The 27440-nt window shown below is 34.2% G+C and overlaps 2 protein-coding genes and 1 long non-coding RNA gene across 5 annotated transcripts in view; 1 reads left to right on the top strand and 2 right to left on the bottom strand.

Annotated features, from left to right (window-relative positions):
• LOC143052809 (uncharacterized) overlaps window positions 1–27440 on the bottom strand; it is a 163582-nt gene that overhangs the window by 80807 nt on the left and 55335 nt on the right. The gene's annotated exons all lie outside the window — the stretch shown is intronic.
• On the top strand, window positions 102–4686 carry LOC143052800 (uncharacterized). Its single transcript, XR_012971249.1, has 2 exons — window positions 102–678; window positions 4450–4686. It is a non-coding gene; the product is annotated as an uncharacterized LOC143052800 (long non-coding RNA).
• On the bottom strand, window positions 5124–22742 carry LOC143052799 (uncharacterized). Its single transcript, XM_076225897.1, has 12 exons — window positions 22630–22742; window positions 21198–21359; window positions 17871–17950; window positions 16510–16581; window positions 14581–14713; window positions 13940–14086; window positions 13511–13584; window positions 12699–12773; window positions 11747–11933; window positions 7630–7733; window positions 6921–7029; window positions 5124–5424 (listed from the first exon to the last, which is right to left on the bottom strand). The coding sequence occupies exons 1-12, from the start codon at window positions 22649–22651 to the stop codon at window positions 5219–5221; spliced, it is 1371 nt and encodes a 456-aa protein (XP_076082012.1). The 5' UTR covers window positions 22652–22742; the 3' UTR covers window positions 5124–5218.

Below are 27440 nucleotides of genomic sequence, written 5' to 3'. Positions count from 1 at the left end.
TTTAACTGGACTATTTCATACAGGAGACATTCTACTGTGTTTATGCCATACGGGATGTATGAACCTATTCCGAATGAACTTCTTCCGAATAAATCCATTAATCCACCTATATATCCAGCACAATACAGAGACAAGATGGCCTACGCAGTCGTAAGCCGTTGTGCCGATGATGCCGAGCGGTACAGACTAATCAATGAATTAAGTCAGTACATCAATGTCGACTATTACGGTGAATGTGGGAATTTGAAATGTGAAATAAAACATAATTCATGTTTACCTCCAAACACGCTGAGACGATACAGATTTCGTCTGGCTTTTGAAGACAGTAATTGTCGAGACTACGTGACAGAGAAGTTCTGGGATACTCTTTCTAAAGGAATAATTCCCGTCGTCAATTGGAAAGCAGCTCAACGAGATATACCTGTTCCTCCTAATTCATATATAAATGTTTATAAGTTTCCAAATATAAAAAGTCTGGCCGAATATCTTACTAAAGTTAGTCGGAATAGCACGTTATTTCAGAGTTATTTTAAATGGAGAGAACATTTTCAGATTTATACTTCGTTTTGGAATAGTTTTTGTAAATTTTGCACCGCTCTCTACGACAAAAGTGTACCAGCTAAAGTATATACAGATCTAGAAGGATGGCTGAGGGATGATTACTGCCAACGATTTACAGTAAGTTGAAACCTGGTTTTGTATGTTCGTTCAAAATAAAACTAGTATCCAAGCTGTAGTTTGGTATCTTCCCTATTAACGACTATAAGTTTTTGGTTAGTTAACAATAAGTAAAAATAAATAATTTCAGACAGCTTCCGAGCAAGAACCGATGCCCATAGACGCAAAAATCAGCAGGAAATCGGAAAAGATTGGAATGCCGAAAGTCTTGCTTCGAAAGTTTGATTTCCAGTTGTCTCCTCTGTCATTGCCTTCAGTATGTATGGCTACTCCTCCGCATGACTACCAGTTGTCTCCTCTGTCATTGCCTTCAGTATGTATGGCTACTCCTCCGCATGACTACCAGTTGTCTCCTCTGGCATTGCCTTCAGTATGTATGGCTACTCCTCCGCATGACTACCAGTTGTCTCCTCTGTCATTGCCTTCAGTATGTATGGCTACTCCTCCGCATGACTACCAGTTGTCTCCTCTGTCATTGCCTTCAGTATGTAGGGCTACTCCTCCGCATGACTACCAGTTGTCTCCTCTGTCATTGCCTTCAGTATGTATGGCTACTCCTCCGCATGACTACTAATTGTCTCCTCTGTCATTGCCTTCAGTATGTATGGCTACTCCTCCGCATGACTACCAGTTGTCTCCTCTGTTATTGCCATCAGTATGTATGGCTACTCCTCCGCATGACTACCAGTTGTCTCCTCTGTCATTGCCTTCCGTATGTATGGCTACTCCTCCGCATGACTACCAGTTGTCTCCTCTGTCATTGCCTTCCGTATGTATGGCTACTCCTCCGCATGACTACCAGTTGTCTCCTCTGTCATTGCCTTCAGTATGAATGGCTACTCCTCCGCATGACTACCAGTTGTCTCCTCTGTCATTGTCTGCAGTATGTATGGCTACTCCTCCGCATGACTACCAGTTGTCTCCTCTGTCATTGCCTTCAGTATGTATGGCTACTCCTCCGCATGACTACCAGTTGTCTCCTCTGTCATTGCCTTCAGTATGTATGGCTTCTCCTCCGCATGACTACCAGTTGTCTCCTCTGTCATTGCCTTCAGTATGTATGGCTACTCCTCCGCATGACTACCAGTTGTCTCCTCTGTCATTGCCTTCAGTATGTATGGCTACTCCTCCGCATGACTACCAGTTGTCTCCTCTGTCATTGCCTTCAGTATGTATGGCTACTCCTCCGCATGACTACCAGTTGTCTCCTCTGTCATTGCCTTCAGTATGTATGGCTACTCCTCCGCATGACTACTAATTGTCTCCTCTGTCATTGTCTTCAGTATGTATGGCTACTCCTCCGCATGACTACCAGTTGTCTCCTCTGTCATTACCATCAGTATGTATGGCTACTCCTCCGCATGACTACCAGTTGTCTCCTCTGTCATTGCCTTCGGTATGTATGGCTACTCCTCCGCATGACTACCAGTTGTCTCCTCTGTCATTGCCTTCCGTATGTATGGCTACTCCTCCGCATGACTACCAGTTGTCTCCTCTGTCATTGCCTGCAGTATGTTTGGCTACTGCTCCGCATGACTACCAGTTGTCTCCTCTGTCATTGCCATCAGTATGTATGGCTACTCCTCCGCATGACTACCAGTTGTCTCCTCTGTCATTGCCATCAGTATGTATGGCTACTCCTCCGCATGACTACCAGTTGTCTCCTCTGTTATTGCCTTCAGTATGTATGGCTACTCCTCCGCATGACTACCAGTTGTCTCCTCTGTCATTGGCTTCAGTATGTATGGCTACTCCTCCGCATGACTACCAGTTGTCTCCTCTGTCATTGGCTTCAGTATGTATGGCTTCTCCTCCGCATGACTACCAGTTGTCTTCTCTGTCATTGCCTTCAGTATGTATGGCTTCTCCTCCGCATGACTACCAGTTGTCTCCTCTGTCATTGCCTTCAGTATGTATGGCTACTCCTCCACATGACTACCAGTTGTCTCCTCTGTCATTGCCTTCAGTATGTATGGCTACTCCTCCGCATGGCTACCAGTTGTCTCCTCTGTCATTGCCTTCAGTATGTATGGCTACTCCTCCGCATGACTACCAGTTGTCTCCTCTGTCATTGCCTTCAGTATGTATGGCTACTCCTCCGCACGACTTACCGAGTGACTGATGCCTACTCCTGCGCACGACTAACCGGGGCCCGTTCTTGATGCCTCGGCCATTAACAATTGTCAATTATGTACAAAGGCAGTTAGATTTTATTACATCTTTTCGTAAACTTGTGTTACACACATACCCAACCCTTCGAAATTGCACGTGTTCTTAATTTTTTTCTTTCTGTTTGTTTAATTTTTTGAATATGCTGCATAACACACTGAAGGAAAGGTTAAACAAACGAAGAATCAGCAAAAAGGAAATAAAGAGACATGATCGGAGGAATACAAAAACACACGATGGACAATACTATACTGAAACTAGAGATAAGAGTGAATCATGGACCCCGAATAAAAAACACACGATGGACAACACTATACTGAAACTAGAGATAAGAGTTAATCATGGACCCCGAATACAAAAACACATGATGGACAACACTATACTGAAACTAGAGATAAAAGTGAATCATGGACCCCTAATACAAAAACACATGATGGACAACACTATACTGAAACTAGAGATTAAAGTGAATCATCGACCCCGAATACAAAAACACATGATGGACAACACTATACTGAAACTAGAGATAAAAGTAAACATGGAACCCGAATACAAAAAACACACGATGGACAACACTATACTGAAACTAGAGATAAGAGTAAACATGGACCCCGAATAAAAAACACACGATGGACAACACTATACTGAAACTTGAGGTAAAAGTAAACATGGACCCCGAATAAAAAACACACGATGGACAACACTATTACTGAAACTAGAGATAAAAGTAAACATGGACCCCGAATAAAAAACACACGATGGACAACACTATACTGAAACTAGAGATAAGAATAAACATGGACCCCGAATAAAAAACACACGATGGACAACACTATACTGAAACTAGAGATAAAAGTGAATCATGGACCCCGAATAACAAAAACACACGATGGACAACACTATACTGTACTGAAACTAGAGATAAGAGTAAACATGGACCCGAATAAAAAACACACGATGGACAACACTATACTGAAACTAGAGATAAAAGTGAATCATGGACCCCGAATACAAAAACACACGATGAACAACACTATACTGAAACTAGAGATAAAAGTGAATCATGGACCCCGAATACAAAAACACACGATGGACAACACTATACTGAAACTAGAGATAAAAGTGAATCATGGACCCCGAATACAAAAACACACGATGGACAACACTATACTGAAACTAGAGATAAAAGTGAATCATGGACCCCGAATAAAATTGTACAAACAATCTCAGATCTCCTTAAGAAACATCATTGTTACGTGTTTAAAGTTGAAACATTTCCATAGTATGTCACTTCTCTCTAAAAGTGTGAATATTATAAAACTTACATTATAATCATTTTTTTCTTGTTAATCATAGCATATTTTTCTTCTCGCACACAATTCCTAATATCATGTATCTTCTTCAAGGTAACAAAATGTGCATATCTTCAATGTACATTAAAAATGCCCGAAGACCCATACGTTTGATTATAAATTTGGAAATAAATTGCACGAAATAAACTGGTTTTTTTAAAACAATAGGCAGTCTGAACAAATGTTTCGTTTGATAATTTGACTAATTAATTAACCATATTCAATGTTTTTTTTTCTGTTTTTTTTTCAGTTCCAGAATCAAATACGACGATTAATCAAGAGATTTTTGTTTGACGGCAATCTTGTTGATTTGCGAATATTTAATTAATCAATTATTCTTCGGATGGATGGATTGGTAAATTTGAATATCATGCAACTTGTTATAACACAAAATGTATTCTTTGTTCTACAACTCAATCATACTACATCATTGTTGAATACTATTACATGTAATAACGTCAAATAAATTATTTTTTATACAACAGAAGCATATTACAAATTTATTGAAGGATACTGCCATACGTGAAAGACCCAAAATAAAACTACAATCCTTAAAGGGTGTGCCATCAGTTTAACGTTTGGAACAAATAATTTCGTATTAAATGTATATCAATGTAAGGGCATGCTAACAACGGTTCCAATTTTACTGCACTAGAGGAGCATTTGGAATATCAATGTCTCTTCAGTTTTTTTCGATGCCAAACATTTTTAAATCGAAAATTTTATTCTAACGTTGAAGATCTAAAAAAACAACAGAAGGGACCAAGAGATTAAGGTCAACTTTGCTCGAGGAAACAGAGCTATTGCATGACGGAGTTGAAAGTTCTGAGCAAATTGAAATACTGAAGAATACACATTTCCCAACTAACAGCACGCTATTTTGGTAAAGTCCTTTCGCAGCTGTCGTTTGCAACTTCAAAAGTATTAACAGCAATTTGGCATTTTATTGTTTCAATGTTATAATGTGTTGTAAGGAATATTTATCTCGTAATATCACATTTGATATATTTTAATCATATTTATCCAAAACGTATTGTCGTTTTACAAGCCGGTGGAAACCTGGAGGCACATGAAGTTGATTCCAAATGATGATGCACACTTCCACATTGTCCAAATCGTGTAGTACCTAAATCATGGGTAAAGTCAGATGTCAAATGTTTACCCGTGCTATCCCATACCCAAACACTCCCAAGATGTGTTGTTGCCGCTGACCAAGAACTGCCATCTACAAAAATATAAGTTTTTATCGTAATGCTAACAATGTTACAGATGACCAACATCTGTAGAAGAAAATATATTATATAATTGTATATTGTGCCTTCCAAATGCTGTGAAGAACATTATATGTAGGTTTACAGATGTCATTTAGTCGTATATTGTTATCCAAATGGAGACGCAAATGTCAAAGAAGAACAAAATCTTTAGATGTAAAGAGATTATTTAGTTGTATAGCATTTATTCAAATACCTCGAAGGACACAAACGTTCACAATTTATACATATAAGAAGATGTGGTAGGAGTGCTTAAGAGACAACTCTCCATCCCAAGTCATAATTTGTAAAAATTAACCATTAAAGATCAAGGTACGGTTTTCAACACGGAGCCTTGGCTCACACCGAACAGCAAGCTATAAAGGGCCCCCAAACATAACTAGTATAGAACCATTCAAACAGGAAAACAAACGGTCTTGTCTAAATAAAAGGCGAGAAACGAGAAACATTTATGAACCACACCAAACAAACGACAACCACTGAACATCAGGTTCCTAATTTTCGACTGGTGCAAACATATACAGCGGCTTTACACGTTTTAATAGGTACCAACCTTTCATGGAAGTCTAAGCCTGTAATTCAGTGGTTGTCGTTTGTTTATGTGTTTCTTATTTGTTTTTCGTTCGTTTTTTTTATATGAATAAAAAACACTATAATAGTTATCAAAAGTACTAGGATTATAATTTTATACGCCAGACGCGCGTTTCGTCTACATAAGACTCATCAGTGACGCTCAGATCAAAATAGTTAAAAAGCCAAACAAATACAAAGTTGAAGAGCATTGATGACCCAAAAGTCCTAAAAGTTGTGCCAAATACGGCTAAGGTAATCTACTCCTTTGGTAAGAAAATCCTTAGTTTTTCGAAAAATTCAAAGTTTTGTAAGATATCAATTGATTGCTGAAGATATATATATATATATCGTATATAGTTGTGCATCGTTTATCAGATACAGATGAGTTTAATTGTTAACTTGCTAGCTAATGTGGCGTCATCGTCGTAATTGAGCTTATTTTGACAAAATTGACTTCTAAATAAAGGCAACAGTAGTAAATCTTTGTTTGAAATTCATAAATCGATAAATTAATCCGGGTTACAAACTAAATCTGAGGGATACGTATCAAATATAAGAGAACTGTGGAATGATTTCACAATATAGGTTTTAATCAATACCAACAACTAAAAAAACCAAAATAAACCTTATTATATCTTATGATTGGCTGACGTTGTTTTGTTTGTAGACATAATTTTGTCCTGTGACCATGCCGTCATCACCGTGTTTTCATGGTTAACATTACTCCGATTTAAATGGAATTTAGAATTAAATTATAAGAAATGACTGTAACATTTTTTTCTGTCTATTCTAAATAACATAAACAAAATAAATCATATAAACCCCAATATACCAACATGTCTATTTATAACAAATCAAATTAATTCAAAATTCTTACCAATATGCAGATGGCCTGGACCATAGCGTAAAAAGTAACGCATGGTATGGCCAATTTCATTGTCCGAAACAAAGTCAATAAGTGAGCCACAATGACTTGTACAATAATTCTGAAAAATACAAATTGAGTTAATCCGAAAACAAGATCAATATAGAAATAAACCAGAATGGATTCATTTTTATAAAATTTTAAGAATTAATAAAAGATCATAAAACTATTAACAACTAACTATAACAACTTTAAGTAACTCGTAGATATTAGTCACGCATTGCAGTTGATATCGAATAGGTCATTTTTATGTATGTTGGCGTGTGTTTTTTTTTTTTTGCATTTCAGTGTTTTTGTTGTTTTGTTGATTTCCTCTTATAGTTGATGCATTTCCCTCGGCTTTAGTTGAAACGCGGATTTTATTTTTTTTCAATCGATTTATGACTTTTGAACAACGGTATGCCACTGTTGCCTTATTTATCGTTCATTGACGTTTGAAGAATACAGTTCAGCAGTACAAATAAAAAAGAAGATGTGGTATGATTGCAATGAGACAACTCTCCACAAGAGACAAAATGACACAACAATTAACAACTAAAGGTCACCGTACAGTTCAGCAATACAAGTATATTCTAAAGAAAATATCTCATATGACGACTTCCTAACCGTACACAATGTATATTATAGTGTCTCCAACAACTGTATTCTATCGTGAGTATACCTTTGCATCATTCCAAGACATTGATACAGTTCCAAATAGATAACAGAAGTTATTATGGGCAATGTACCCCGTCGGACATTGACTTTGAAAGTTCAGATTACAGCCTGCAAATAAGAGAACAATGAATAATGAAAACATTTTCCAAATGTGCCCTTACAATTGTTTTTCTTCATAGGTCACTGTTGTCAAGAGCATAAGAATTCTTGCTGTTCATGTTATGTTTTAAGTTTTGTGGCTTGCTGCTTGTGTTATCTTTCATCTTTCACTGAAATTTACATAGTTATCATGGTTAACTTTCCTTTCATTATTGTTTTTTATTATCTAAATTGAGACATTTGAAAAAAAAACTAACTTAACCACTTCTTAAGGCAAAGTCGACCAAAGATAAATTTGGCAATTGTTTAATCCATTTTTATACATAGTTCTTCGCAGGATTATAATCTGTAAATCCTTGGTTGTCAAATGTTTGGGTTTGAGCGTTCCTGAAGAAGATAAATCCAGAAAAGCACTTAAGACAAACGAAATTAGTAGTGTTTTTAAAAGCTTTTCAAGGGACTTGCTGTTAACTTTTAGACGAAGTGTTGTTTTTGTCGATGTGGGTGAGATGATAAGGTACATAATGACTGACTGTTAAATGGAGGACGTGGTGTTATTGTTGTCGTTGTAGGAATCGTTAACTTTTAGACGAGGTGTTGTTTTTGTCGATGTGGGTGATATAATAAGGTACATAATGACTGACTGTTAAATGGAGGGCGTGGTGTTATTGTTGTCGTTGTAGGAATCGGTATAATGAGGTATATATTTTCTAAATGACGAACTGTTTTATGTAGGACGTGTTGTTGCGACTGTAGGAATCAGTGTTAATTGCATTATGACTTAAGGTTACAGTACTACCTGTGACATTATCTTATTCATGGTGGCCCTTAACATTATGTCCACCATGGTGGCCCTTTATGTCCATCATTATACCCCATGTTGCTTAATCAATACACAAGGTATTAATCATAAACTAGTCAAGGATAAAGGGAAATCTTGGGTGCATTGAAGTGTTATAATGATATAAAATACAGGTCATATGTCTCAGGTAAAATATACATACATGTATATGTGTTTGTCAAATTTAATAACTGTGATTATGTCAAAAAATTCAAAAACAAAATGAAATAATAAAACTATTTGAACAAATAGCTTTATATATTTTTTTTAATTGACTCATGACTATTTGTTTGACAATATACCTTTTAAATAGCTTTAAACCAATTTTAAAAGTTATTTTTTACATGTACTTTATGGTAAGAAGAATAAATGAATTTCATCTTCTAATATAATGCAAACTTTCCCAATGCCTGCCTTTTTCTATTGAAAAGGTGTTATTCAAATTAATTTTCTGAATTCAAAATGGTTTATAATTAGATCATTGTAGATAGACTGCATTCAACACTGTTTTACAAATGTTAAAAAATGTTTTAGGACTTATTCTAAATAAAATTAAGGCAATTCATTATTTCTCTATTAAATAAATATATCCGAAATATTCATTACAATAATATTTCATAATATTTTTATTGTCATATAAACATATTGTATTTAGTTTGTGACAAAAAAAACCAAACAATTATAATGCAAAGAAATAGAAATTAACACATGGAATGTTTTTTTTTAGGTTTCTACCCTCAGTTCTAATTTACGACTATTTTATAAAGGAGCCAATATTTTAAGCATGTTCATATATTGAGGTTTAGCATTTCTTTCATTTTTTGTTCTTAAGAGACTTTATTTTGAGAAGGTAAACAATTTTCAAAAAGATTATCTCAAGTTATTTTGTTAATTTTACCATTAAGGAAGGAGTGTTCTCCATTGTCCAGCAAGTGGCACAGTTTACATATTCTATCCTTTCTAGGAATTATATATCGTCCACTATTTTCTATTTCTAAATTATGACCACTAACTCTCTACTTTAGTGACACATTTGAGTATATACAGTTTTTATCAAAGTTTTTATTCTTAAATCTATTTTTAAAAATATTCTTATATTTTTCTTTAAATTAATTTTTCATCAAGGTCTTTAACATGTTTAAAAAGGTTTAATTCATTCAAGTCCCTGCAATTATTAACGTTATCTCAAAGGCCAGGGTTGAGGGAAATATTCTTTCCAAATGTATACCAAGAATATGTACATGTATCATGCCAGTCAAGCAATTTCAACAATGTAATGTACACACAAAAAAATAATTTAATTAATAGACCATAAAAGTGTCACCATCTATATAAGTGTACTTTTGTCAAATTTTAGCCTTAATAACTGACAGAAATTAGCCAAACCAAAAATAACATATTTAATTAGTTCATAGTTGTTTAAAAAAGCAAGACCATTTTTTTTTCTCATAAGATTCACTTCATTCAGAGATGAGAACATTTTTCATTATGATTAGCATTTTTAATGAGTTTTTATCAAAATTTGATGATAACTAAGTTGACATTTGGAAAATAAGTCTCTTCAACAATGCAATAATTGTTCATGCACAACTCCTGTTTTCAGATTTAAATAAAATAAAGATAGACAAAAATGTTTTTTTCCTAAACTGTTTAGTGATATTTGTAGTTCTCCTAAATGATTATAGATGTTATCAAAATTAATTGTAAAAGGATTGATACTGATCAGTCTATTTTGTTAAGAAACTGGTTTGTTAAAAATTACTTGCCTCATGGTTTCTTTAAAAATATCATTTGCTTGATTATTAGTTATTATTAATAATAATTCATTAAATAATGCAAACAAACAATTGAATAAAGACCATCATGTACATTTATTATTTTTTTACTTAAAATATAATTATTTAAAATCTGTTGTCTTTCAAATGCTAGTCAATAACTTTATCTTTGACTTTTTTTTGTTTTTTTGCTATTCAAAATTCCAACCAAGATGAAATTAAAAGAATAAGAAACAAAAAACATACAAAAATGAATATAGAAAAAAATAAAAAATAAAAAAAAAAAATTTGAATAAATTTAAAGACAGATAAATCAATAAATAATGTAAATTAACAAAGAATAAAACAATATATCATTTTTAAAAAGAAACCTGTACAGGTGAATTTTAATGAAACATACAAACTGAAAACTTCAACCTTGATTGATTTCAACAGGTAACATAATTAGATAAATTTAACATCAACCTTTGTGTATGACCCCAATAAATGGCCAACATCTCAAGATTGAATACCCCAATAAATGGCCACCATTGGATGTTGACCATGCAAGAGGGTGGACATAATTAAGAGGATGTCACAGGCTGTACTGTAAATGTAGGACGAGATGTTGTTGTTGTATGAATCAGTGTTGTGGGTTCTCTGGATTAAACGAGACACATAAAGACGAACAGTTTACTGTAGGACGAGATGTTGTTGTATGAATCAGTGTTGTGGGTTCTCTGGATTAAACGAGGATCATAAAGACGAACAGTTGACTGTAGGACGCGGTGTTGTTGTCATTGTTATAGTCAGTGCTAAGAGGATTTCACAGGCTGTACTGTAAATGTAGGACGATATTTTGTTGTTGTATGAATCAGTTTTGTGGGTTCTCTGGATTAAACGAGGCACATAAAGACGAACAGTTGACTGTAGGACGCGGTGTTGTTGTCATTGTTATAGTCAGTGCTAAGGGCTCTATTGGATACAGTTAGGTAAAAATGACTTTCTGTCGATATAGAAATATCTGTGTTAGGGACTGTGTGGGATACAGCGAGGTACAAATATATGATTAACTGTCAACTGTACATGGTGTTGAGTTGACATTATAAGAGTGCGTGCTTTGTAATTTGTTGGATACAATGCATTCTACAGTGTATTACGGTTAATCGTTGGGCGTTGTGTTATTGCTGGCATTGTATGAATCGATACAAGAGGCTCAATGTGATACAATTAGGTTCAAATGACTTACAATTTGCTGTAGGACGTGGTGTTATTGTTGGCGGCGTTGTATAATTCGTAGTTAGGGGCTCCGTGGAATACAATTAGGTACACATTGCTTACTGTTACCTGATGGACGTGATTCTGTTGTTGGTGTAATATTCGGTGTTAAAGGCTCTGTGGGATACAGCGATGAATACATTACTTACTGTTAACTGTAGGGCGTGGTGTTGCAGTTGTCGTTGTCGGACTCGGTGTAGGTATTGTTTTCTGTGTTGTCAGAGAAGAAGCTAGATTATGATTGCACAGATCGCTATGACAACATCCACCTTTTGGTTGTAATGATTGTCGTTTACCAAATATGATTCCAGGTGAAGCAGTGAAGCGTTGACATGTCTGTGTGTAAAAGAAATATAGTTATTTGTGACAATGCTTCTTTAAAGCTTTCCCTGTTTAATTTACGTACACTAAGTTGACGCTGTTACTTGTGAACTGTATTTCGAACAGGGTATCATCAGCTAGGTAGTCAGGTACTGACATAAACGAAGAATCTTTGTATTAAATCACCGTAGGTTCTAACGACGGGTGCCACATGTGGAGCAGGATCTGCTTACCCTTCCGGAGCATCTGAGATGACCCCTAGTTTTTGGTGGGGTTCGTGTTGTTTATTCTTTGGTTTTCTGTGTTGTGTCATGTGTACTATTGGTTGTCTGTTTTTTTCATTTTTAGCCATGGCGTTGTCAGTTTATTTTAGATTGATGAGTTTGACTGTCCCTTTGGTATCTTTCGTCCCTCTTTTCTAACAAATCACCCAAGGTTCTAACCTCCTCGGTCGCTTTTGATCATTCATATCTGTACATTATATATAACGTATTCATCTAAGTCGTTAAAGTTTCATGCTTGAGCGTTTCTGGTTATCATGGTGAGGCTAAAACATTATAAACTTCTACAACCCATCGGAATTATAAAGTGTTATTTAAATTTTTAATATTTTTCAAAACGTTTTTCGGAAGCTTCAAACAAACTCACCAGGCTAATATAAATATCATCAGTGACGCTCGAATCAAAAATGAAACTGTTCTGTTTACTCATAAACGATAATATCTTTGAACTGAAAAAAAATTAGTTGCCAGTTAATGAGTTAAACTAAAATCTACTTACCTTTGTGTCCATGCAACCAAGCCTGATTACCGGTCTTAGATCATCCATACTTAAAGTTTCCATTGAAAAACATTGCTTGTATATACAATAAGAATAATACTTATACTATTAATAATACAAATATACTAATGTTAAAAATGTTTAAACGAATACCAATATTTTGATTTGGATCTTACGTGGATTAGGCAAAACCACAATTTTTACAAATGTTGGTGGTATGATAAACAAATCAGCAGGCATAATGTAAAGTTTTGGTTAAATGTAACAGTACAGTTGAAAGACACTACTAATACGAAAGTGTGTGAATATTTATAGGGCGTAGTTTTTTTTTGTACACAAATTCGCTGACGTACAAATTACCGTTATCTCCTAAAATTAATATAAACAAATCATTTATTTACAAATGTTTATCGACTTGCAGTCTTTACAAAGTCAAAGAGATTAAGTAAGTGGCTAAGTATGTCATATTTGATGTGACAAATGAAGAAATATCACCATTATCAGTCTGTTCGGCGCATGTGATTGTCTGTTTAAATGCACAAATGTCTCTTAATCTTCATCGAAGATCGGTTCCTAAACCCGCAATAATGGTCTTTCACATCTAAATTTAAGTTTTACCCACCATTTTTTTTAAATGTTCTGTACTAAGTAAGGAAAGTGGCAGTTGTTACCCTAGTGTTCGTTTCTGTGTGTGTTGCATTTTTAGTGTTTCTGATGTGTAGCTAATCTCTTATATTTTATGTGTTTCACTCAGTTTTAGTTTGTTTATTTATTTCGAACAGCGGTACTGTTGCCTTTATTTATTCGCTTACTTTTGTTCCCTGACATAATGCTGTTACGTTACATTCTTTAACATTGTCAACCTCATTACAACTATAACATCTAACTGAAATGGAAATAATTTAATGTCTCTTCTTTATTTGAGTATTGTTAAGCTATAATCACAAGTAAAGGAAATGGACAGCTAGTTAGAAGTGTAATATTCATTGTAACAACGATATTTATATTTTATATAAATTGTTGTCCCGATGCTTGTCCATATAATCATGTTATATTATCAATCCTCTTTTGTAGCACGAAATAATTCTTTAAGTTTTCATTTATTAAACCCTCAGCCTATTACAGTGCAGGAACTACACTAAATAAGAATGTTGCTTTAAGAAGATCGATGTTTGTTACAATATTTCCAGTACACACATAAATCATTATGTTCTGATAGTTTTCTTTTGTTTTTTACTCACAACATTGTCTGCACATGCGTGGACATAGTTTTGCAGCAGCGCATGATTCATTTATACAAAATCCAAGATACAAAGCTGCGATTCGAGTACAGATATCTTCGTCTATATTTTGACATTCCTTTATTGTTGAGGATGTTTCAGTAGGCTCTTCAATTGAAAAAAAGTCTGTTACATGAAATGACATTAACGTCTTGATGTGTTTACGAATACATACGAATAAATAAATCGATGGAATAGATGAATAATGAATCATTCTCATTGATGTAAATTTAATTGGTTGATATATGATTTTATGTTTGAACAAAAATTGAAAGTCGGCATGCAATCCTACAGAAAATGTGTACATCGTTGGACATTCCAATATGTTTGTCAAATGTACACGCTTAATCCATGAAAACTGGTATTTCTCGAACAAAAATTACATAATGTTTAAATTATCAAGCAGCCAAATCGAATAAGTGTACAATTACCCACCCTGGGTCATTTGTGAACACGACAAATATTGCTGATTGTTCTGTGTAGTTCTTTGTAGACTGTATGGGATTTAATAATTTTTACAGCAATGTTGTCGGTTTCTTGTCGATTGTTCATGTCCTTTCGTTATATCCCGCCTCTTATTTATGCAAATAATATATCAGTACCTTTTGTTGATGTTGTATAGCTGGAACCTTGTATTTCTTCTGGGAACCTGTTGTTACATTGATCATCTGAACAACAAGCTGCATCAACACGGAGATCACGTTTTCCAGGGCTGCCAAAATTTTCCTTACATATCTATAATGAAACCATTTATAAGTTTATTCTCTAATCATGCTCATGTTATCTATACTATTAAACGAGAAGACCTCGTTTTATGTGACGCTTCTCTTCCTCCCACAATGAATTAACCATCATGGGTCTATGTCCAATAGGTGCCATGCATAGTCGCATTTGTCATCCATTATCATAACTATTCGATTTGGGTTATTTTCGGAGAAAAACGAAAATAAATGCGTTCGGATATTGTTTCCGTCTTCAAACCGACTTTTAAGTCACACATTACTTCCGGTTTTAACATTGAGCACCAATCGCATTATAGATAACAAGAATGAAAAATAAATAAGCCAATCAGAACGTTGTCCATATCGTGGTTTTTGGATTGTAAGGACCACTACTACTATAATATTATACCTCGGTTTAAACTTTCACATATTTTTCATGAGTTATCTGTCGGGGTTAGGACAATTATTTTCGCGTTTATCTGCATGAATACTATGATTAATATACTACTATAATATATTAAGACTCTCTATATGATATAGCAGTGATCACCACGGAGAAGAAACATAGAATTAATAGTTAAATAGAAAATCAAATATACTTTAATATTCACAATATATATATACGTATGTTCATAGTATAACGCAACGCGAAAATAATGGAATAAAACAGAAAACAAAATAGTTTTAAAAAAGAAATATGGCTTAAAAATATTGTCCTGTATCCATGTACCTAAATGACTTTTGATATCATTTCTTAAATTCTCCAGATATAAAATCTTTTACAAAAAATCATTCTGAAATAGTTAACATACTTTCAATCAAACTTAAAGTGCCCGCGATTTCGCTTTAAAGTCAAAGAGGACTTCCGGTTTCAAACTTGCACACACATTTTATAAGAGTACTTGGGGACAGGACAATAATTATCCCGTTGATAGAGACTTTCTATATAATTTAGCAGTGATCGCCTAGGAGAAGAAACTTGAAATTGATAGTTAATAGCAAATACACTTTATATATTGTGTACAATAAAATTGAGAATGGAAATGGGTAATGTGTCAGAGATACAACCATTCTGTATACGTATGTTCATAGTTAACAGAATCTGAAAAACGCGAAAATAATGGAATTTAACAGAAAAAAAATAACGGACTTTGGAAACAAGGGAAAAGGGCTTAAACTGTTTTAAAATGCTATTTTGATACCTTATCTGAAATTCTACACATGAAATCTTTTACTGAAATTCTCCAAACAAAAAATCTTTTACAAAAATTCTCCCTACAACAGTTTACATACTTTCGACCAAGTCTTAAATGCCCGCGATTTCGCGGGTGTGTTCCAGTCTTAATTAAATGAACGTGTTAAAAGGTTCATGATATCAGTATCATTTTATATTGATTTAACTAAACAGAGTGGTATCACGTGTGTCGATAGGGAAAGCAACTCCTGCAACCAAATATCAAAAACTTGACTTCCAAAATAAAATAAAATAAAAATAAATCTTTTGGGAACATCATTTAGATATAATTACCTTTCCGGAGCACCTGATTTCACTCCCGGTTTTTAGTGGAGTTAGTGTTGTTTCTTAATTATTATTTATAACTGTTGATGTAAATGTTCTTTGGTTTTGTGAGTCTTTGTTCACTCCTTGGTTTTGATTATTATTGTCTTAGGGTGAACAAAATTACAACCAAAGCCAAAAATAACCAGATTCACAAATTGCTTTTCATTATCAAAGTACAAAAAGTCGTTTACCATATTATTTTAAATATTGCGTGCACTGAAATTTCAATTTAACCAAAATTTACTCACCGATTGAGGGGCACATCCAAGTTTGTAAATCTTTTTGAAATTATCAGCAAAAGATCTGGTTGCGAAGCAGTACTAAAATAGAGACGAAAATACCAGAGGAACAGTCAAACTTATAAATTCAAAATAAATTTCAGCTTAGTTTGTGCAACTAAATAATCCTAAGTTATTTGTCAGATACGTATATACAGGAGTTATTTATATCAAATGAATTTGTTTAAATCCGCCTTTCTTTTGTAGGGAGCATGTAGTTTAGTGTTGGTCGTTGTTTTATGTCATTCATTTACCATTGAACAGCCTCGTTGATCTCGTGTTAGCATGCTCGCATCTTGTGCAGAAGGTCGTGGATAAGTTCCCTGCCCGGAATAAACTGAAGACTTAAAATATGCTACGCACGCAGCACGAAGAAGTAAAAGCCAAAATTAGTCGGCTGAGAGTTGGAATACTGTGTCTGATTAGAGTAACATGCTTTCCTGTGGAATGTCACATTGTGTCGGTTTTGTTCAAAGCAGGGTTTAACAGTCAAGATATATTATCAAGTTATCTTCTTAATATGGTTGTTTATATTCTAGTCAATATAATTACAAACCGATTTCCAATCGCACCAGTCACACCAGAAAACGGGGGCGAGTAGAGAATGTGTTTTATTTAGGTTGTATTCTAGTATGCAGCATTTTTTGTTGTTGTACAACTAATTGATGATTCCGATGTATAACAATTGTGTTTCTGTACTTTGTAATTCCACTATTCTGTTATTTATATACACACGATGTCAATATTTTTTTTACTGTTTTTCCAATTGAAGATAAAAAGATAATACGTACAAGTATGTTTTCTGTGATAATTCGACAGAAAAAAACTTCGTAAAGAAATGTATTAATCTCTGAATTTTGATTCTTTTTTTTATCGGACACTCTGTTTTTACTATCAATTGTTTTGTTTTTATTTCCTCACAATTAACCACAAAGATGAAGTGGTACTTATCACATAAGGGAGTTTATACTCTTTAATAATGAGCTCAACGTTTTAGTCACACACCATCAGCATACAGAAATAAAGCTTCTCAATGATCAAAAGTTTGTCAAACTGCTATATAATTTATGAAATTATTTCTGTAAATTGTGTTGTTCAAATTTCATAAAATCTTATATTTTTTTGTCAAAGCAATTAACATATATTTTTTCACAATTTTATGAAAATCAAACGAGCAAATCTATGTTTGTGAAGATATTGGTACTTCAATAAAGTAAAATTTTAATAGAGTAAAGATGAAATAAAATAAAATTTAGACGTTGCATAATGAATTACAGCATCTGTTAAGTTAATTTTCTACATACTTTAAATTATGATTAATTTCAGCTTACATGGTCAATATCTGGACATTGTGTTACATTCGTACATATTCTTGGTTCGTCCACTTTATGGCATTCGTAACATTTGACGGCTGTAGAATATTTAAACAATGTGTTATTAACAAGTTAGCATCAATATCAATGGCCGTTAAACCTAAAGGAATGCAATATCATTGGCAGTTAAACCAAAAAGAAGGCAATATCATTGGCAGTTAAACAAAAAGGAAGGCGAAATCAATGGCAGTTAAACCAAAAAGAAGGCAATATCATTGGCAGTTAAACCAAAAAGAAGGTGATATCATTCGCCGTTAAACCAAAACAAATGCAATATCACTGGCCGTTAAACCATAACGAAGGCAATATCACTGGCCGTTAAACCAAAAAGAAGGCAATAGCATTGGCCTTTAAACCAAAAAGAAGGCAATATCACTGGTAGTTAAACCAAAAGAAAGGCAATATCAATGGGCGTTAAACCAAAAAAGAAGGCAATATCAATGGGGGTTAAACCAAAAAGAAGGCAATATCATTGGCAGTTAAACCAAAAAGAAGGCAATATCAATGGCCGTTAAACCAAAAAGAAGGCAATATCATTGGCAGTTAAACCAAAAAGAAGGCAATATCATTGGCAGTTAATCCAAAAAGAAGGAAATATCATTGGCAGTTAAACCAAAAAGAAGGCAATATCAATGTCCGTTAAACCAAAAAGAAGGCAATATCATTGGCAGTTAAACCAAAAAGAAGGCAATATCAATGGCCGTTTTACCAAAAAGTAGGCAATATCATTGGCAGTTAAACCAAAAGGAAAGCAATATCATTGGCAGTTAAACCAAAAAGAAGGAAATATCATTGGCAGTTAAACCAAAAAGAAGGCAATATCAATGGCCGTTAAACCAAAAAGAAGGCAATATCATTTGCAATTAAACCAAAAGGAAGGCAATACCATTTGCAGTTAAACCAAAAGGAAGGCAATATCATTGGCAGTTAAACAAAAAGGAAGGCGAAATCAATGGCAGTTAAACCAAAAAGAAGGCAATATCATTGGCAGTTAAACCAAAAAGAAGGTGATATCATTCGCCGTTAAACCAAAACGAATGCAATATCACTGGCCGTTAAACCATAACGAAGGCAATATCACTGGCCGTTAAACCAAAAGAAAGCCAATATCAATGGGCGTTAAACCAAAAAAGAAGGCAATATCAATGGGGGTTAAACCAAAAAGAAGGCAATATCATTGGCAGTTAAACCAAAAAGAAGGCAATATCATTGGCAGTTAAACCAAAAAGAAGGCAATATCATTGGCAGTTAATCCAAAAAGAAGGAAATATCATTGGCAGTTACACCAAAAAGAAGGCAATATCAATGGCCGTTAAACCAAAAAGAAGGCAATATCATTGGCAGTTAAACCAATAAGAAGGCAATATCAATGGCCATTAAACCAAAAAGTAGGCAATATCATTGGCAGTTAAACCAAAAGGAAAGCAATATCATTGGCAGTTAAACCAAAAAGAAGGAAATGTCATTGGCAGTTAAACCAAAAAGAAGGCAATATCAATGGCCGTTAAACCAAAAAGAAGGCAATATCATTTGCAATTAAACCAAAAGGAAGGCAATACCATTTGCAGTTAAACCAAAAGGAAGGCAATATCATTGGCAGTTAAACCAAAAAGAAGGCAATATCATTGGCAGTTAATTTCAAAAAGAAGGCAATATCATTGGCAGTTAAGCCAAAAAGAAGGCATTATCATTGGCAGTTAATCCAAAAAGAAGGCAATATCATTGGCAGTTCAAAAAGAAGGCAATATCATTGGCAGTTAAACCAAAAAGAAGGCAATATCATTGGCCGTTAAACCAAAAAGAAGGCAATATCATTGGCAGTTAAACCAAAAAGAAGGAAATGTCATTGGCAGTTAAACCAAAAAGAAGGCAATATCAATGGCCGTTAAACCAAAAAGAAGGCAATATCATTTGCAATTAAACCAAAAGGAAGGCAATACCATTTGCAGTTAAACCAAAAGGAAGGCAATATCATTGGCAGTTAAACCAAAAAGAAGGCAATATCATTGGCAGTTAATTTCAAAAAGAAGGCAATATCATTGGCAGTTAAGCCAAAAAGAAGGCATTATCATTGGCAGTTAATCCAAAAAGAAGGCAATATCATTGGCAGTTCAAAAAGAAGGCAATATCATTGGCAGTTAAACCAAAAAGAAGGCAATATCATTGGCCGTTAAACCAAAAAGAAGGCAATATCATTGGCAGTTAAACCAAAAGAAAGGCGAATTCATTGGCAGTTAAACCAAAAGAAGGCAATATCATTGGCAGTTAAACCAAAAAGAAAGCAATATCATTGGCAGTTAATCCAAAAAGAAGGCAATATCATTGGCAGTTAAACCAAAAAAAGGCGAAATCATTGGCAGTTAAACCAAAAAAAAAAAGGCAATTCCATATCATTTGCAGTTAAACCAAAAGGAAGGCGAAATCATTGGCAGTTAGACCAAAAAGAAGGCAATATCATGGGCCTTTAAACCAAAAGGAAGGCGAAATCATTGGCAGTTAATCCAAAAAGAAGGCAATATCATTGGCAGTTAAACCAAAAGGAAGGCAAAATCATTGGCCGTTAAACCAAAAAGAAGGCAATATCATTGGCCGTTAAACCAAAAAGAAGGCAATATCAATGGCAGTTAATCCAAAAAGGAAGGCGAAATCATTGGCAGTTAAACCAAAAGGAAGGCGAAATCAATGGCAGTTAAACCAAAAAGTAGGCAATATCAATGACCGTTAAACCAAAAAGAAGGCAATATCGTTGGCAGTTAAACCAAAAGGAAGGCAATCACTGGCAGTTAAACCAAAAAGAAGGCAATATCAATGGCAGTTAAACCAAAAGGAAGGCGAAATCAATGGCAGTTAAACCAAAAAGAAGGCAATATCATTGGCAGTTGAACCAAAAAGAAGGCAATATCATTGGCCGTTAAACCAAAAAGAAGGCAATATCATTGGCAGTTAAACCAAAAAGAAAGCAATATCATTGGCAGTTAAACCAAAAGGAAGGCGAAATCATTGGCAGTTAAACCAAAAAGAAGGCAATATCAATGGCAGTTAAACCAAAAGGAAGGCGAAATCAAATACAAAGTTCAAAATATTCATTGAAAACCACAATTTTCGAAATGCAATGTCAAATGCTTATAAGTATATGCATGCTGGTAGAAAAATCTTAGCGGTTCAAATAATTGAGCAGATTAAAAAAAAATGAAAATACCAGTGATATGATATGGTTAAAATTGATATCATACGTTTAAGCTATGTAAATACTGAGGCAAAATCTGTTTTATATTTCTTACTTACGACACATTCCACAACTCCTTCTGCACAATTTAGAAATACAGGAATCATTGCAAAATCCGGAATATATTTGTCCGAGTTTGGTACAGATACTTGTATCGATATCCTCACATGTCTGTCCAGCAGTCTGCACCACTGCAGATTGGGTGAACAATATAAAAGACACTGAAAAAATCATAGCAAACTGACGTTTATATGTGCATTTCTAACATAGCAAATCGCTAAAACTTTAATTTACAGAACATGTCAAAATCAACCGAAGATTCAGACGGTTTTCCTCCCTGAATGGAACGATAACATAGATATGAAAAAGAATGGAAATTAATGATGAAATCAAGACACCTAAGAATTAATCAGGCTTCGTAGGGGATAAGGACTCATATTTCCAATAGGGCCATAAGTATATAGCCTTCTAGCGCTTTAGAAAGTATAAATACACTCTTCATAAATACCAGGATCGAAATTTTATATTTGCGTTAGACGCGCGTTTGGTCTAAAAAAGGCTTATCAGTGACGCTCGAATAAGAAATGTTTAAACGGCCAAATAAAGTACGAAGTTGAAGAGCACTAAAGACCAAAAAGTTCCAAAAGTTTTGCCAAATACAGTTAAGGTAATCTATTCATGAGGTATGCAAATTCCCAAAGATTGCATCAAATTCCTCATTTTAAAAACCAATTGATACAACATATACCAGAGAAATTGGCCATCCTGGATACGACTTGATTTTGATTCCCCCCTTTTTTTTCTTGCAAATCATGAATCGCTATGTCGTTTTGTGTTGGATGCTAGAGGACAAGTCCGCTTTTTTAATATGTTCCATGTTACGTAATATAATAATAGTGATCTTTACAGGGGATTCGGGCTTATACTCCATACCGCAATGGTACCACCAGACCAGTAGTAAGCACTTCTGTTCTGACATGGATCATCATTGATGTGGTCAAAATTATAAATTCACTTTTTACATAGCTTTGAATATTTGAAATATTAAGACTTTTCTTCATGAATAGATTACCTTAACTGTATTTGGCAAAACTTTTGGAACTTTTTGGTCATTAGTGCTCCTTTGTCCTGGGTTAGGACCCCCCTTTTGAAATGGCTGGATCCACTCCGGCATTTGATCTAGCTTAAGATTCGACCAAATACACGAGAAAGATTTATCAAAAATTTGACTTGTGTACATATATTTGTTTGTTTGTTGTCTTAGCACATTTATTTTGTATCTTTTTTCGTTTGAGTTGTTTTACATTTTTTTTATATCGGGGCATTTGACATATAGAATCAAGCAGTTGTGTTATGAATCCCAAATATCTAAACAAGACGAAAGTACGAAGATAAAAACAACCGTATGGCTTCAATGCAAACCTATGAAAATGATGCATATTACAAGAATTTAAATGTCAAGCAAATTATATGTGTGTAAGTGATTCTTACCAAAGAAGACTATTGGCGTCATTTCTTGACGATTACAAGACCAACATTATTAATTGTAGGTCAGGCCACCGATAAGGTAGTAACTTTAATTATACCGACCACTGATATTAAAATTTAGAATTTATCTAAAGAAAATAAATAGGTGAACTACATTTCCATATACATTAACTTAAACATAGATTGACAAATTCGTATATTGAGTTTTGTAATTAAAAATCTTTATTTTAAGATTTATTTGTAAACACATATTCAGGATTTAGTTGCTATACGAAAATCTACTGTTAATGACGCCAAATGAGTATGAGCTTCTATTTTGGACTGAATACAAAAAAGAAAAAGAAATCAAAATTTCAATCAATCAAAATGTATTCTTATAAAACACGGTTATCTCTTTCAAATGATACAATATTGAGCTGTACGTTCAACAATAAGATTACATCCCAATGAATGTCCTTGGTCACTGAATAAAATGACGAGAATGTTAACAATTAACCAAAGGTCACGGTAAGGACAAATAACTTTAGATATCTTTGATATCATCTGTATCTCTTTGATTGGTTATTGTTCGATACAAATATAAATAACGATACTGGTATCTTTTAATCTTATGAAAACAATAAACAGGACATCCATACCTTGCAGTTACACTATAATGGGAAACCATATTCTAAGATACCGATATACTGGACAATCATATCCTATGGCAGTTAACGATATACTGCAAAACCATATCCTACGATAACGATATACTGCAAAACCATATCCTATAACAACGATATACTAGTACTTAACAACTTTACCCTACGGTAACGATAGACTGGACAACCATATCCTACGGTACCGATATACTGGACAACCATATACTACGGTAACGATATACTGGTCAACCATATATACTGGACAACCATATCCTACGGAAACGATATACTGGACAACCATATCCTACGGAAACGATATACTGGACAACCATATCCCACGGAAACGATATACTGGACAACCATATCGTACGGAAACGATAAACTGGACAACCATATCCTACGGTAACGATATACTGGACAACCATATCCTACGGAAACGATATACTGGACAACCATATCCTACGGAAACGATATACTGGACAACCATATCCTACGGAAACGATATACTGGACAATGTGCATTATTTGAATGCAGATTTGTGTGAGTGCAGAGTATTTTCTCTCTCTCTCTCTCTCTCTCTCTCTCTCTCTCTCTCTCTCTCTCTCTCTCTCTCTCTCTCTCTCTCTCTCTCTCTCTCTATTTACAATGCATTTTATTAAGATAAAACAAAACTATTAACAAGACGCGATACTATGACGATTGTATACAAAGTAACACTGACCCATAACGTCGATAGATATTCGTAGATTTTCAAATATTAGTTTAGTATAATTAGTTCACGTATTTAAATGTCCTGTTTGGGGACAACCAAATTATATCAAAACCATCATAAATAGTTTCCGCATTGAGCATCAAATTAATCTTATCAGTTTGTTTAAACATTTTGATAATTTAAACCGTTATACTATGAAGTATGCACAAGTTTCCCCTCTGAAGGCCTCGTAAAATATTGATTGTATTTATTACCGTATGACCATGGTCATACGGTCTGATTAGTCAGAGGCTAAACGTCAGGTTCGGGTAAATCTGTTAACGATATTTCTGTTATTTCATTGGTTATAAATACTGCTTCGCGGATGTTTCCGGAATGATTTTTTGGGAAATGAAGGTCTTTTTAACGTCTGATTGGCTATTAATGAGTGGCATGCATTATATGTTCAACGCGTCCGTAAGTGGGGTCGGATTGAAATCATGATACTAGGTTATATGTACATATTATGATAAAGTGTTCATTTGCTATAGTGATTAGTTATGATGATAACTCACGACAAACTGTCAATTTGGTGCAGATTTTATAATCTTGTGACAATGTGGTGATTTAATCTTGTAATTATGTTGCTATTTTGTTAAGAAACTGTACATTTATGTATTATTGCTATTCTCTAAAAATAGAACAGTAATGCGTATAATTTACACTTTAAACTGCGTATTAAAACGGTTAAATGATTGAGATCGACGAGCATTGAGATACTTTTTTGTTAGATTTCTTCGTAAGCTTAGATTTTAAATAGTAAATACATAAAACGTATGCTCTATGTATAAAAATAATAACGATTTATTTTTCATTGCTTGGACATATTGATTAGAAAATATTAGAATCATGGAATTTACCGAAGATGTAATTTCGTTTCCAGCATTCATCGCTTCATTGATTTCTGGTGTAAATAAACAAACCCGACGATGCTTATTAGAAGAATACAAAAATTACAAGGTGAGCAATATGGTTTCTTATGTGCAAAGAAGCCTACACCAAACACCACTGACACTGTATTGTTATTTGCAAGGGTTTCAGTGCACTATATATATATATATAGTGTCAGCTGTTGCAAATTATATAATTTATCTTTAGCTCTATATTTTGACAATGACCCCCAATGCAATGATTTATACGATCCTTCGAACCCCCCAAAAAAACTTGCAATACAGTGAACTCCCAAATAGATGTTTGCATGTGGGGTAGATAGTTTAATGATCTTTGATGTACTCGTACCTGATAATTTATTCTTTGTAGCTGTCAGGAGACTGATTTAGAAGGGGGCCAGGGGGCATGCAATCCTTTTTTGGGAAATTTGGTGGGCCTGCACTCATGAAAATTTCTGGATCCGCCACTGGTTGTTGGACCATAATAGTTCCAGTATGAACACAGTGGTGATCAGCAGTCATTATAAAAAAAGAAGATGTGGTATGATTGCCCATGAGACAACTGTCTACAAGAGACCAAAATGACACAGACATGAACAACTATAGGTCAATGATGATCAAAATCTATACAACATAGTCAGCTATAAAGGCCCTGATATGACATGTAAAACAATTCAAACCAGAAAACCAACGGCCTTATTTATATAAAAAAATGAACGAAAACAAATATGTAACACATAAACAAACAACAACCACTGAGTTGTAGGCTCCTGACTTGGGACAGACACATACATAAATAATGTGGCGTGGTAAACATGTTAGCGGGATTCTGATCCCCCCCCCAAACCTTGGACAGTGGTACATGTATAACAGTACAACATAAGAACGAACTAAAAAAATCAGTCAAAAAAGTCTTAACTCATCAGATTGCCCATTGATATATCAAAAGCACTGAAAATTTTATTTGATATGTCTGATTTCAATTTATTCACATCATCAGGTTTTACACTTAGTATATTTTTTCGTAACAAACATTACTATTTGGTTGATTATCTAGGGAATCACTGAAGCATGACAGGAGAAGTCGCCCCTTCCCCCTTATTGTCCCACCTGACCTAAGAATCTGTCCGTTCTTAAACCATTAACGTCATACATGTACAACAATTACTTTTCCATTGTGGCATCATATATTTTGTATTAAAACATCAAAATTTTACATGGAATATTTGTGATGTACATGTACAGTTTGTAATGGTGGACATATTCATATTGTAGCAATAAGGTGTATTCAAAGCAAAATAATTAATAATAAATCAACTCAATGGATAGAAGCATACTGTTTAGTCAATTTTTTTTCACACAGCATCTGCATAGAGTGATGAGATATAAATCAGGAGATCAATCACTGGTTTTGGAGGCAAGAATTTTCATATTTTACTTATTTGGGTAGATTCTCGTCATAATACCTGTACGCTCAGTGTTCTTCATGAAAACTATCACACTGATTTTAAATCATTATAGGAAAGCAAAGTGTATAAGCAAACATTTCAGGCGGCTGACTGCAATAGTCTGTATATTATCTGAAAAAGCTTATTTCTTGTCAACTTTCTTATTATTTCAAACATTTTAATAGATGTCTCCCAAATTTGGTGTCTTTCTATCAGCTTTTTTCAAAGTCATTTTCATTTATTTTTCAACCCGGCCCAGAAATATGTGGTTACCTTTAATATAGCTGATTTAGGGAAAGGCGACCTGGGTGAAACAAAGGCTATATTTATTGTCAATGCAAACATTTTACCTGTTCAACACCAAATGCTGTCAAGTTTGGGGTCTCTGGCCATGCCATGACTTTTTTTTAATAATAATAATTCATGTTACATGTACTTGTACATCTCCTTTGAATTTGTTTGCTTATTTGTTCTATGGTCTCTTTATGCATATCTATCTATATACCCCATTTTCATGGTCCTACAAAAATGTTTAAAATGTATACATTTTACTTTTTTCTAGCTTCTCTCATGTGATAGCTGTACCTTTTTGGTCACTATTTATGTGTTGCGTTTAAATAGGAATTGTAACACTTTACAGTGACTGAACAGGTAAAAGAAATACTTCTCAAGAAACAGAAAAAAGAAAACTACTTGGAACAGCACCAGACTACATGTATGTATGAATAGAAACTAAGATCGGAATAGCACGGAGGATATTATATGTCCTTGTGAATAAGCAAGGAAAGCTTTTAATAATAGTGCCTATTTTTTAATTTACTCTATTTTTCATTCATTATCTGTGCAAATTTCAACATAATATGTCATAAATTCTTATCTAACTATACTCAAACTTTTAGTGGTGGATCCAGAAATTTTCATAAGCGAGAGCCCACTGACTGCCTAAGAAGGGGCCAACTCCAGTCATGCTTCAGTGATTCCCTATAAAAAAAACAAAATTTTCCTACAAAAGGGATGGCCCAGGCCCCCTGAAAAACCCTCTTAATTCCACCCCTGACTTTAATTTAATATGACAAGTGTTTCA

This window comes from Mytilus galloprovincialis, chromosome 11, assembly GCF_965363235.1.
Source record: "Mytilus galloprovincialis chromosome 11, xbMytGall1.hap1.1, whole genome shotgun sequence".
Taxonomy (NCBI): Eukaryota; Metazoa; Mollusca; class Bivalvia; order Mytilida; family Mytilidae; genus Mytilus; species Mytilus galloprovincialis.
Note: the sequence above shows the minus strand (reverse complement) of the source record. Positions and strands in the feature narration are given on the sequence as shown.